Source organism: Tupaia chinensis, unplaced genomic scaffold (genome assembly GCF_000334495.1).
Source record: "Tupaia chinensis unplaced genomic scaffold, TupChi_1.0 Scaffold144682_1, whole genome shotgun sequence".
Lineage (NCBI taxonomy): Eukaryota > Metazoa > Chordata > Mammalia > Scandentia > Tupaiidae > Tupaia > Tupaia belangeri.
In genome coordinates this window covers 3,442,236-3,454,860 of record NW_006204543.1, presented here as the reverse complement: position 1 = coordinate 3,454,860, position 12,625 = coordinate 3,442,236, and the positions used below count along the sequence as shown (strand labels likewise).

At 40.0% G+C, this 12,625-nt stretch overlaps 1 protein-coding gene across 1 annotated transcript in view; it reads right to left on the bottom strand.

Annotated features, from left to right (window-relative positions):
• REC114 (REC114 meiotic recombination protein) overlaps positions 1-12,608 on the bottom strand; it is a 66,691-nt gene extending 54,083 nt beyond the window's left edge. The window contains exons 1-2 of the mRNA XM_006167279.2: positions 12,456-12,608; positions 3,614-3,703 (exon numbers count right to left, since the gene is read on the bottom strand). Coding sequence (XP_006167341.1) covers positions 3,614-3,703; positions 12,456-12,608 — 243 coding nt within the window. The remainder of the gene's footprint in view (positions 1-3,613; positions 3,704-12,455) is intronic.
• Positions 12,609-12,625: the final 17 nt, after the last annotated feature.

The following is a 12,625-nucleotide window of genomic DNA, read 5'->3' as shown; positions in this document are numbered from 1 at the left end:
ACAAAACTCAACTCCTATTCATGAGTTGAAACTCTCAGCAAACTACACCAAAAGAAACAATCAATAAGGTAAGGTAACTCATAAAGCGGGAGAGAATTTGTGTAAATCATAAGCTTGATAAGTTAATAAACAAAATACAAAAGGAACTCAGACAACTCAAAAAATCCCAAATAATCCACTTGAAAAATGAGCAAAGGACTCTAAAGGACGTTTTTCCCCTAAGACCTACAAATGGTTAACAGGTATATGAAAAGGTGTTCAACCTTACTAATCATCAGAAATGCACATCAAAACCGAATGAGATAGCACCTCATATTTCTCAGCATGGCTTTATCAAAAAGACAAAAGCTAAATACTAGCAAGGATGTAGAGAAGAGGGAACCCTTGTACATTGTTAGTGGAGATGTATACTGGTATAGCTATTGTGGAAAACTGTATACAGTTTCCTCAAAAACTAATAGAGCTACCATATGATCAGCTTTCTACTCCTAGATATCCAAAGGAAATAAAACCAGTCCGGTCATGTGATACATAATTATGTTTCAGTCAATGACAGACTATGTACACAACAGAGGCTGTGTGAGGAACATACATGTCATACTATGTAGCCTAGGTGTGTAGCTGGAGAAATTAAAGGGGAGATTAATAAGTGGAGAGTTAAAACATGCTCATAGTTAGAAGACTCAATAGCAAGCAGTCAATTCTCCCCAATTGTTTGATATTTATGAAGCATTCCCAATCACAACCTCAGCAAATTTTGTAGGAAAACTAATTCTATTTAATGACCGTAGTAAGCTCTATAGCATCAGCTCGGTGCTACCTTATAGTATATTCATTCTACTCAGAGTTTCATGCCTAAAGTCAGAATGTCCTCACAGATATGTATATACCAGCTGAACTTGCCATTGAAAATAGCAAGTTAAATTGATGGGTAAGATTGTATGTATTTACCACGCACGCCATATTCTTTTGAAGTGTATGTACATGGTAGAATGCCTGTAGATTATTTGGAAATTTATGTAATCAATAAAATGTGGGGAAAAAAAGGAATGTAAAACAACTGTAGAGTCCAGAGATAGTCTGGGAGGAGGGTAGGAAATGGCAGAGGGCGAGAAATAGGGGTTAAAAAAAAAAAATATATATATATATATACACACACACACACGCACACACATGACACGAAACAGAAAATTATCAATAACATGTATGATTAAGCCACTATGCAGTGTATTATGGATGGGAAATCATATTTTGTACGCTGTGACAATGCCCAGGGAATGAATGTAAATTAATTTTTAAAAATTTCAGAAAAGAAATTAATTAAAAAGAAAAGTCGATTCAAAGGCTCGTATACAAATGTTTAGCAGTGTTATTGATAATAGACAAAAATTGGAAACAACCTAAATCTTCATTGCAAGTTGTATGAATAAGCAAATTAGGTTTATCCATATAATGGACTACAGGTCAGTAATGAAAAGGAAGGAACTACTAATAATATGCAATACGAATAAATCTCAAAAGCATTATGTTAAAGCCTAGCAGAGGACTACATGAGAGTCCATACAGGAAATCCTAGGAAAGGCAAAACTGTATTGAGATCATGCATGTTAATTAGATAGCAGCATTCCACCATGTATATACACTTCAAACGAATATGGTGTGCGTGGTAAATACATACATTCTTAACCATCAATCAATTACTAAGAGTAAATCAGAAAGAAAGGGCAGAACTACAGTAACGAAAGCAGATCAGTAGTTGCTAGGTGCAGAGGGTGGGCAGGAGGGACTACAAAGAGACCCAAGGACATTTGGGGGTTAATTGAAAAGCTCTCAATTATGATTATGTGACCATCTACACTTGTCAAAACACATCAAATGAAACACTTAAAGTTAGTAAATATTCTCTGGTGTAAATTTTACATACATAAGGGTGATTTTAAAATCATCTTTAGGGTCAGCAGAGCTTGGTTAAGGTGCTAAATCCCACATGGTCAACTCCATGGTTCAAGTCCCAGACGCAGCAGCTTAAACAGCATCTGAGTGCTTGTGCGGCTTGCCCAAAATCCTCAGAGAAGGGATTGCGGTGTGGCCATCCCCCTTGGGGGGTGATTTCTCACTTTCCCTCTCTCTCTGGCAAGCACAAGCACCCCACAGAAAAAATTAAAAATCTGATATTTTATGTGTGTGTGTGTGTGTGTGTGCAGATATAATCTTTTAAAAAGACTGTCAAAATATTACTATACAAGTTATATATGTTGATACAACAAGGCACCAAACTGTAATTACTCTTAATTTTTCTCAGTGGTAGGTACCCCGGAATTTGACAAAACTGCTCTGTAACTGTAGTGCAAAAATCATTCTATGCATGAGACAAAGAAACATCTACCAGATTGAAACATTTACAATGTTGCAAAAAGATAATAGATAGAAAGCACAGCGATCACCTACGGAAATCAAACTAGCCCTGTCACCATGTGATACTGACAGGGTTAGGCATCCCTCAGCCTACCCTCTGGAGCATTCTTCATTAGCACCTGAAGAAATGTTATCTCCTGCAACTCCTGCAAGCCGGCAGTGGTGGTTAGAGCAAAACAGTATTATTACTGCTGCAGTTTTAAAAAATCACAGGAAACTGATTTTTTTGCAGGTCAAATCAAATGAAATAAGGCTATAGCTCAAATAAGTGGGAGGATGAGCCATCACACTTTAGACACATGTGGGATCTTATCATGTTAATAATAGAACATGTAAGGGATTCACCAAAAATCAATGGCTTTTACTAATCAATTTGGCCTACTTATGTATTGCTGTTTCTCCCCAACAAAATGAAAAATTTCATAATGGTTTTGCCATTCACTGCTATATCCTTAGCATCCCCCCAAAAGATGCCTAAATATTAATTACTCCTAAGTATTTGTTAAGTGAATAAATTGTGCCATGTGTTCAGTAAATGTTATTGACTTTATTATGTCTATATAGACATTACTCATACCTAAAATCATGTGACAACCTTCCATTACATTTTACACTCCCTTTCTTGTAAAATGTATTTGATTAGAAGTTAGCTGTCTTGTTATTCATTGTGTTTCTATGTATTACATTAAACCTAAATTTTCAAACAAGATGATTCTCTCTCCTTTACATATTTTTTCATCCCAAAATTTCCTAAGTAAATACATTTGGAATAAAGCACAAATGCATCTTTATAAAATGAGACTCTAATGGAGGGCTCTACTAATTAATAATAGCATGCTCTAAGTTTTCTTTAGCTATTTTCTGTATATGCTATTTTCCTTACCTGGAAAACTCTCTCTTCTATAAATCTGGCCTGTATTCAACTCAATCTCCTCAATTAAGAATCCTTTATCACACTGATTAATCTCAATCCTTTAATCGACCTTGACTCCCCAAAAAAATCCTAAATTATTTTACAGCAGGCAATATTCACTGTTTCTGTATTCTGTTACAGCACACTTGACAAATGCTTCATTTGTTGAACTTGAATTTCCGTGAGAATGAAGAAACTTGGGGATATAAACAAGTTAATGTAAAAGCTAAGACAATAAATATATTTGCCTATTAAACTATAAATAAATAAATAAATAAAACTTACCAGTAGAGTCTGTCCTTGGGAAATGAAGAAATGGCCTGATATCACAATGGTGAGAACAAGATAGCCAGATTCTTCATTGGACTCAAACACCTTGAAAAAATAAATAAAAGACAATATATTTCTATAATGCTGAGGTACATGTAATACTAATAATCAAACTTTTCCTATGGGTTTTTCTGTTTAATTTTGCCAGAGGGGACATGAACTTGCTACAGACAGAGAGTGGGAAAGTGACATGGAGGATGGACATGCTACAACCCCTTCTTCTCCATTTCTCTACCGTGCTGGGATTTGGGGCATGCACATGTGCCCGGCATGTTTTTAAAGCTGTCATGTCCGAGACTTGAACCATACAGGCAGGATCCAGAGGCCTTAACCACTACGCCACCAGCTGGCCTTCTCATTTTAAAAAATTTAATTTGCATTTTCTTCCATGAGAAAGACAGAGAAACAGGCACTCCCAACGGGGTCTCCAGGTCACAATCCACCCCATGCCTAGCAGGTACATGGCACAGGCCCGGCTTCGCATAGGGAGGTCGCAGAGCACAAACCCAGGACCTTTCTCAGCTGGATCCAGTTGCATTACGGCTGTCACTGCCTGGCCCCAATATTTTCTCATATTGATTTTCCCATCTTGAATGCTTTCCCTTGTACCAAATCTGTAGCCATTTCCTCATAGCTTCACATGTCTCCTCATTCCAGTCACGGCCCTCAGTGTAGCTGAAGACTTACGTCAACCTGACTTCCACTATTGTAGCATTTAGCCATCACACGGCAGCACACACTGAGCTCCGTTCAGAGCCGGCCTACCACAAGCTTACACACTGGTTAGATAATCTTCTCATAATTTATATGTATTCATGGAGTTCTGTACTGTCAATCTAAAGTGACACAGGAAAAAGTCAGAACTATATGGAAATATGGGACACCTACCCTAAAGTACACTGTATCTGCATGAAAGGCCAATACCATTCTTCAGACCATAAGCAAACTACTATACACACTTGGTGAAGGGTTTTGTTTTCTGCTTTTAAGACCCCACAAAAGTGTCACAGCCTTATATGGTGTCTTAAACTGCTGATTTATGCATTATAAAATACAAAAAATGTGCAAAATTGCGAAGCAGACTATCAACTGCCTCCCTACTGACTCTTGATAGCTAAAGTGTTTCAAGTTTTTTCAACAAACTTGCCAAGTATGTTATGCTAAAATACTAATTACCAAACTGTAACATTCAGCATTTTTGATGTTTCACAGAAGTACAAGGTATTAACAATAATAAAGATGATTACAAGAGCGGTAACACCCAGACCTCCACCCACCCCTCAAAAAAGCAATAACCTACACACTGGACATTTTTTCTTTTAGAATCTATAAAATTATCACATGTATCAAAGCAGATGTGATCTCCCTTCTTTTATCATGTATCCCTGAGTAGGATTACTAATCCTGAAATTATCCAGCACTTTTAAACCTATAGGAACTTGATCACTTCTATCAGTAGCCAGAAATAGGATATATTCACTCAAAACACTTTCTACACAACCGAGGAGTTAGTTATTTGTCTTTGAAATTACCAATCAAAAGTCTTCTGTATTGTTTTGATAACTGATATTCCTAGGACATTTCACCAATATGTTTAAAACATCCTTTAACATTTTTCCAGACTAACAAGTGCTAAAGAAATCAACAACTATGCCAGAAAGTTGTGCTTTTCACTAGCACGCATGTCCTAGATCCCTGCCACTCTCACACCCACTTTTGCTATCTTACACATGCTTTTATTCATTTACGAAGTCCTTAATTTAAGCTCATAACGTATCCAATATCCAAACTCTAACTCTAAATCTGAGTTTAGAAGATACCTTCAGGACCAGCAGTTAGTGCAATGGCTATGTCGCTGGACTCCCACGTAGTCGACTGCGGTCTGAGTCCCGGACCCAGTGGCTTAAACTCACACCGAGCTCGTGTGTGTCTGTGGCCAAGATCCCAAAAGGAGAATGGAGGAGAAGGGATTGTGGTGTGGCCATCCCCCCGAGGGGTGATTTCTCGCTTTCTCTCTCTCTCTTTCTGGTGAGCACACGTGCCCTGTAGCAAAAATAAATAAATAACTAAATAAAAACACCTCTCAAAAAAATTAAAAAAAAAAAAGGATACCCTCATTTAAGCCAGTCCCCTAGTGCAGTGGCTAAGCACTGTGCAGATGAACAAAGGTTCAAGTTCCAGCCCCGGCAGCTTACATGTCAGCCACATGCCCAGGATCCTGATTGGATGGAGAACTGGAGGAAGACGGCACATGACCAGGCTCAATTGGCAAGGGGCGCTATCTTTCCCCCACACCTTGTGCAATGCATGTGCCCTTGGCACAGGAAAAGAAAAAAAAAACTTATTTCTCAGAGATAGTGTTGTTACTGGAAGTGAAAAGCATCCTATAATATTTTTTTAAACTTTATTTATTTTTAATTTCACCAGAGAGGGAGAGGGAAGAGAGGAAGCAGCCAGGTCCAAGACTTCAATTGCAGTCGGCCATGTGGGGGTCCAGCGCCTTTAACCACCACGCCACCTGCTGGCCCCAAAAAGCACCCTATATTCTGAATGAGCAGGTACTTCGGTTTAACTGGCTGGCCTTCCAGTGGTGATGCCTTAGTCATCTCTAAACAGAGCTTTTCACTGTGTCTTACACATAGTAGGTAGGAAACAAGTCCTAAAAATAAATGAATTTTAGTACTCTTGGGCTTCATTATAAACTAACTTAGACTCCTTAAACCACTAAGCTGAAAAACATCTTCATTGTACTTGTCCAAATAAATTCTATCTTAAATCATGTTAAGTAAACCATAGCCATATAAAAAGTATGTCTGCTGCACAATAAAATTAAGCTTTTATTTACTGAAGAAAAAAAGAAAAAACAGACTGACCCAAAGTTGAAAATATGTGTTTATAAACCAGTGCTTTGGAATGAGTAATGATTCTGTCATAGAAAAATAAGTTAGAATGTCATTTACAAGGTTCTTCATCAAAATCTATGCAATCTACAATATACATGACACATAATTCAGTTTAACATAAGAAGTATAACATTTTTGTACCTTTCAGTCATGTACAGACTAGAAATTAGGAGCTCCCTAAAAGCAATTTTTTTTTGGTCTGTTCTCCCTATCCATCCTCACTCTACCCTCCACACTCCAACTCACACTGCCTGTCACTGTTACCAAAGGACCAAGATGACAGAGAAGTCAACATCTGCAACACTGGCAAAGGGGGAAAACAAGATGAATCACACTCCAGCTCTTACAGATTTGCCCATGACATCTGTCAGTCCTATGTATATTTATTGGCCAAGATCAGTCACATAACACACTTAACTTCAAGAGGCCATGGATACGCCACCTTCTTTATTTGGTGGCCAGCACTAAGAATTATCACTTTATGTAAGACGTTACCTGGAATCAGAGCTAGAATCAAACACCAGCTTTGCCACCTAGAAGTATACTTAATTTCATCTGAAAAAACAGGAATAATTACTTTAGAGGATCATCAGAAAGAGTAACTGGTATCATCAGATGTGTAGCAAAATGCCTGGTCTTAATTCATTAGTTCAATAAATATTTGGCAGACATCTGCCAAGCACTCTCCTAAGTATTGACATAGCAATTACGTACTAAAAAATAGTTTTTGTAGTGGCTATTATTAGAAAGTGTCTTTTGAGTTCCAACCTGGGACTGCAGGAATCAATCTTCATTTCTTAGCAGTCTCCAGATTCAGAAGAAAAAAGCACGAGGTAGACTGTCAGCTGTCCTCCAATGTTCATTTCCCTTTTTCACACGGTAACAGGACCATTAGTTTTTCGTGGGACACATGAACTTGTGGACCCCGTATGCCAGCTGCCCATGTACCCAGGATGGCTGTATGTCTAGTGCCAGGCACTGGGTTGGAGGAGGAGGAAAGTCACGTGGTGGCTCACAGGAAACTTCCTCAGGAGACAGCAGGCGTGTCCCGCTGTCTACTTCATCCCTTCCTCCACAAGCTGTCTACATCAATCCTGTCTCACATTGCGAGACCACAGCCACAGACGACAGAGGAACAAAGAGAAGGAGCCCTAGTTCCTGCCACTGGAGTGTCATACCAGCCCTGGACTTCCATGTGGAGAACAAACTTACTTAATCCTCTGGGTTTTTTTGGTTGTTTTAAATTTTCTATTACTCAGGCCCAATCTTAATCCTAGTTAATACAAAATATTACCTGTTAACTTCTCAAAAAAGCATGCTACATGAGAGAAAAAAAGATTGCTTTGAGAGAGAGAGAATTCCAGCAGGATCTTCTACCTCCAGCCTAGCTAACCAGGACCACAGGCAAGTATGCATACCCAGATAGTTACTATTTTACTATATTTTAAAACAATTTTCTTAAGAGTTTTACTGAACCTCAAATTCTCCTAAAAACAAAGCCAAATTGCCATTTTGTGTCATTTTCACCCTGTGTGTTCATCTCAAAATTCCTCATTCATAAAATTGAACTATTATTTCCCAAATGCACTATTAATATTTTAAGGCAAACAACTTAGTGGTTAAAAACACAAGCTTTAAATATAAGCAAACCAGGATCTGAATTCGTTCTTCTCAACTTATCTGTGTTCCTGGGAAAGTACTGAATCCGAGTTTCAGATCACTCGTCTGTAAAATAGGTATAGCAATATTGGCTTCCGAGGGCTGCTGTAAGAAATATATCAAACTAAATACTTAAGTACTAGCAGCTATCATTTCATAGTTTCCCCAAGTTACCATACCACACATTCATTTACTAAGTCACATAGTAGGAACTATGTAGGCATTAGGAATACAGAAAGAAAAAAAAAAAGGATACTGTTAAGAGGACCCAAATTATATATTGTGTTCAGTTCATATTTAAAAGTTCATTTCAAGTACAAACTTCATATTCTGTCTCAATTTCTAAGTAGGGCAATTATTTTAAGTTCCTCCTATAAAAATTAAAGAATGATTTTTTTTTTTTCCCTTTGAAAGGAAAACCTAAGAAGTTGTCGGGTTCAACCAATTAGGGCATGTATGAAAAAATCCTTGGAATCTGAAAAACATGGTAAAACTTTAATTTAAAAGCAACCTGCAATTAATGTCACCTTGCAAAATTATTCTCAAATTAGTTGACTTTATACGCAGATATAAAATGCATAAAATGGACCAATCTGTTATGATAATCTTTTCAGAAAGGCTGGGCCAACAGATGTAAGGAACTAAAATCAAGTTCAAATTTGTATTTCATTTGCTCATTCCACTTAAGTAATGACAGATGGTTCTTCAAATATTAGCCCTATTAATACAACTTGTGCATATTCATTATGAATTTGATTGCCTCACCTCATAACACTGTAAGTTAATTCTATTAATTTTACTCTATGACTGCCCTTATCATTCAGAGGTCTTCCAAACCCTGCCACTCACAGTGTGACCCTAAGACCTTAGCGTCACCTGGAAGCTTGTTACAAACACAAAACACAGATTCTCATTCCCCTATAAGACCTGTTCTGAGTCAGAGTCTGCATTTTTAAAAATTATTTATTTAATTTTATTTATTGATTCATTTATTTTTAATTTGATAAGAGAGAGGCACGGAGAGAGAGAGAGAAGGTGAGAAAGCAAACCACCAGGTCCAGGACTCGAACTGTGGTTGACCATGTGGGAGTGTCCGGCACCTTAACCACCATGCCACCCGCTGGTACCCCCAGAATCTGCATTTTTAACAACAACCCCAGATGATTTATATGCACGATAAAGTCCGAGCAGCAAGCTCTAAACCAATGGGGGTTTTGTTTGTACTTTTTCCTTTACTATGTTATAAAAAGTTTATCTGCTTCCAAACTGTGGTTAATTTCTCTTCAGAGAGTGATTATTTAATCATTCAACTCAGAGAAGTAAATCAAATCAGTTTGCATAAACATAAATATTACATCATCTATGTAGAGGTATCTTTAGTACCTTACCTCTCAACTAGGACTTCAAATCTCAGAAGTCTTGTACTATTTTTTTCTCTTGAGTTAACATTTTTCCCTTAGTATGTGGCCATTGTGATGAAAGTCTTCTCTGTAATTAAACAACTATATAAAACAGTACCAGGAGAACCATCCTCCCAGAATTTCAGAAAAGAAACCTCAAAACAGGCTCAGCCAATGGCTCCATCTTCCACAGTAATATATATTTATGCCTTATCTAATACACATATATGTGTATACATGTACACATATATACACACATGCACACACACATATATTTTAGTGTAGGTACTATATACTTTTAAATTAAAAAGTACAGTTAGCTGGCTCATCTTTTATTATTACTGTGCAATAGCCACAATGTCCATAAAATAGAACAAACCTTGTTTTCTCTTTCATTTAAAAGAAAAAAAAAGCAGACCTAGGCTGAAACTGATCACAGCAGGTAGGATGGTTCGGCACAGATTCTAGGAAGGTACAAATGTTCAGTTTTCAAAAGCCCTGCAAAAGCCAACCTCATCTCTTGTCATTGTACCCATGGCCTTATGCCAAACATTTGAAAACTGTTGAAGAGTGCTATTCCTTATAAGCAATTATGAAAAGCATTGAAAAGAGAAGCAAAAATTTGTAAGAACTCCTTAGAATGGTCAAGATTCAGCTGTGTGTGCACCGATGCAGCCAATACTTGTGTCTTAGAAGAAAGGGTTTGAAGAGGGTTAAGAGAAGGTATCGAGGAACCTGTTGAAGCAGTCTCAAAAATTAATAGGTCCTCAAGCATCTCTAGCTTTTTCTAAGATCTAATTATGAATCAGCCCTCGCTGATTGCATTTTCAGCTGATACCATTTCTTAAGATACAGCATTTCACCAGAGTACAATTAAAGGCCTAGCCACAGCAACACAGGTTGGAGGGTGCTGCTGTGTGATACTGAGGCCATATGGCCTGGTTTGGTTCCTGGTCACCTGAATATGCCATGCACTCCTGCAGGCATTCCTCTGATCATGACTGACTGGAAGACTAGGAGGGAACCATGGCATGGCAAGACTTTGTGGGATAGGAGTCCCCAACCTGTAGGTTACAGACTAGTATCAGTCTTGATTATTACAATGCACACAATAAATATATTTGATTCCAAAATTATCCCTGCACTAGTCCATGGAAAACCTATCTTCCATAAAACCAGTCCCTGGTGCCAAAAAGGTTGGGGACTGCTGCTGTTGGGGATCAGTCTTCCTCTCCTTCTCATAAAATAAAAACTTAAAAAAATAAAAAATAAAAAAGCAGGGCCAACCGCTAGTGTGGAAGCAGCAGCACTGGATCCCACATGGCCAACTGCTCAGTTCAAGTACTGGACCCAGCATCTTGAAAATCACACTGGGCACATGTGTGTGGGTGCTCGAAATTCCAAAAGGAGACTAGAGAAGGGACTAGTGTGGCCATCCCCTGGGGAGTACTTTCTGACTTTCTCTCTCCAGTAAGCACATATGCCCCATGGCGAAAACCTAAAAAAAAAAAACAAAATCAAAAACAAACAAACAAGTAAAGCTAAGTATGTAGTGCCTTCTAAAATGACCCTAGCTAGATTTATTTCAACCTTTCAGGTGTGCCCCTAACTCCAGTGTTCTGGAGCGTGGTGAATAAATCATGCCCTATCTCTCAGGTTCACAGCCACGCACCTGAAGAGTGCCTATGCACATTGGCTCCACCTCCTCACCTGTCCCTCACTTTTCAATCCACTCCAGTCTGGCTGTCACTACTTTCTTTCCTCTGAGTGTCTTTTGACAAAGACGGTTAAAAACACAGTTGCTAAATTCACAAACACCCCTTCATCGTCATTTTCCTTCACTTTGCAGTATCATTCGACAAAGTTAATCATTTTTTCTCCCTTGAAACAACTCTTTAGCACTTATGAACTTTCATCCTCTTGGGTGTTTCCCAACTCTGTCCCGTCAATCTTCTTTAAGGACGCGGTCCTCTTAATTGATTTACGAGTGTTGGATTCCCTGGGAGCTTGATTTTGGAATCTCATCTGGGGCCAAGACTGTAAATGCCACTTTTTTTGCTAACGACTCACACCCTTAGAGTTCCAGTTTGGATCTCCCTTCAGAGTCCAGACCAGCATACCCAACTACTCACTCGATATCTCCTTTAGATACTCTGTAAATAGATTCAACTCAATACATCCAAATGCAAGTCTTGGAGCTCTCCCCCACTGCTCCTCCTCCAGGAGGAACAGTGTTTCCCATCCCCAACGTCCTACCCAGCTGCTTCTGCTAGAAGCCCGGAAGTCCTTGACTCTCACCGCTCATACCCAATCACCAAGCCCTGTGATGGTGGCCTCCGAAATCCGCAGCTCATTTCCCCCGCCCTACTGCCACCCTCCAGGCCACCCTTGTCTGCAGCATCGTAGTCGTGCGCTCAGCGCCCTTCCCGAGTCCACTCCCGCCCCCATACCACACCACCTGTCAGAGTGAAAATGCCCGTTTAAAGCCCGCGGGAGGGCCGGTTAGGCACCGGTGGCGGAGGCAGATGGGTCCCGCACGACCACGTGGTTGGGGTCCCCGACCGGAGGCCTGAGAGGCACACTGGGCACGCGTGGGTGTGGAGGGCACCGCCCGCTGTGTGTGCGTGTGCGGTGGGCTCTGTCACAACCACACACATCCTACGGCTTGGAAACAGAACACCCGAGGCGGCTTCCCACTGCTGTCGCAGTCGCTTAGAAGGCCGCAGTCCTCCCTCCGCCCTGTCCATCTGGGACAGGGCTGTGTGGCCGCGGCCGGGCCTTCGCTCCTTCGCTGGGTGTGAGCCCCGGGCGGCCGTTTCTGCCCTCAGGCCTCACCTTCCACTTGCAGGGGTCTTCTCCGGCTTCCAGGCTGGGTTCAGGCAGCTCTCCAGTGCCCAGGGCCAACAAGCGGCCGTACCGCTTCAGAGGCCACTGAGCCGCTTCTCTGAGAAGCCCGAGGCGCGCGGGCGCCTTTGCCGCCTCAGCCATGCCCGCTCTCCCACTCG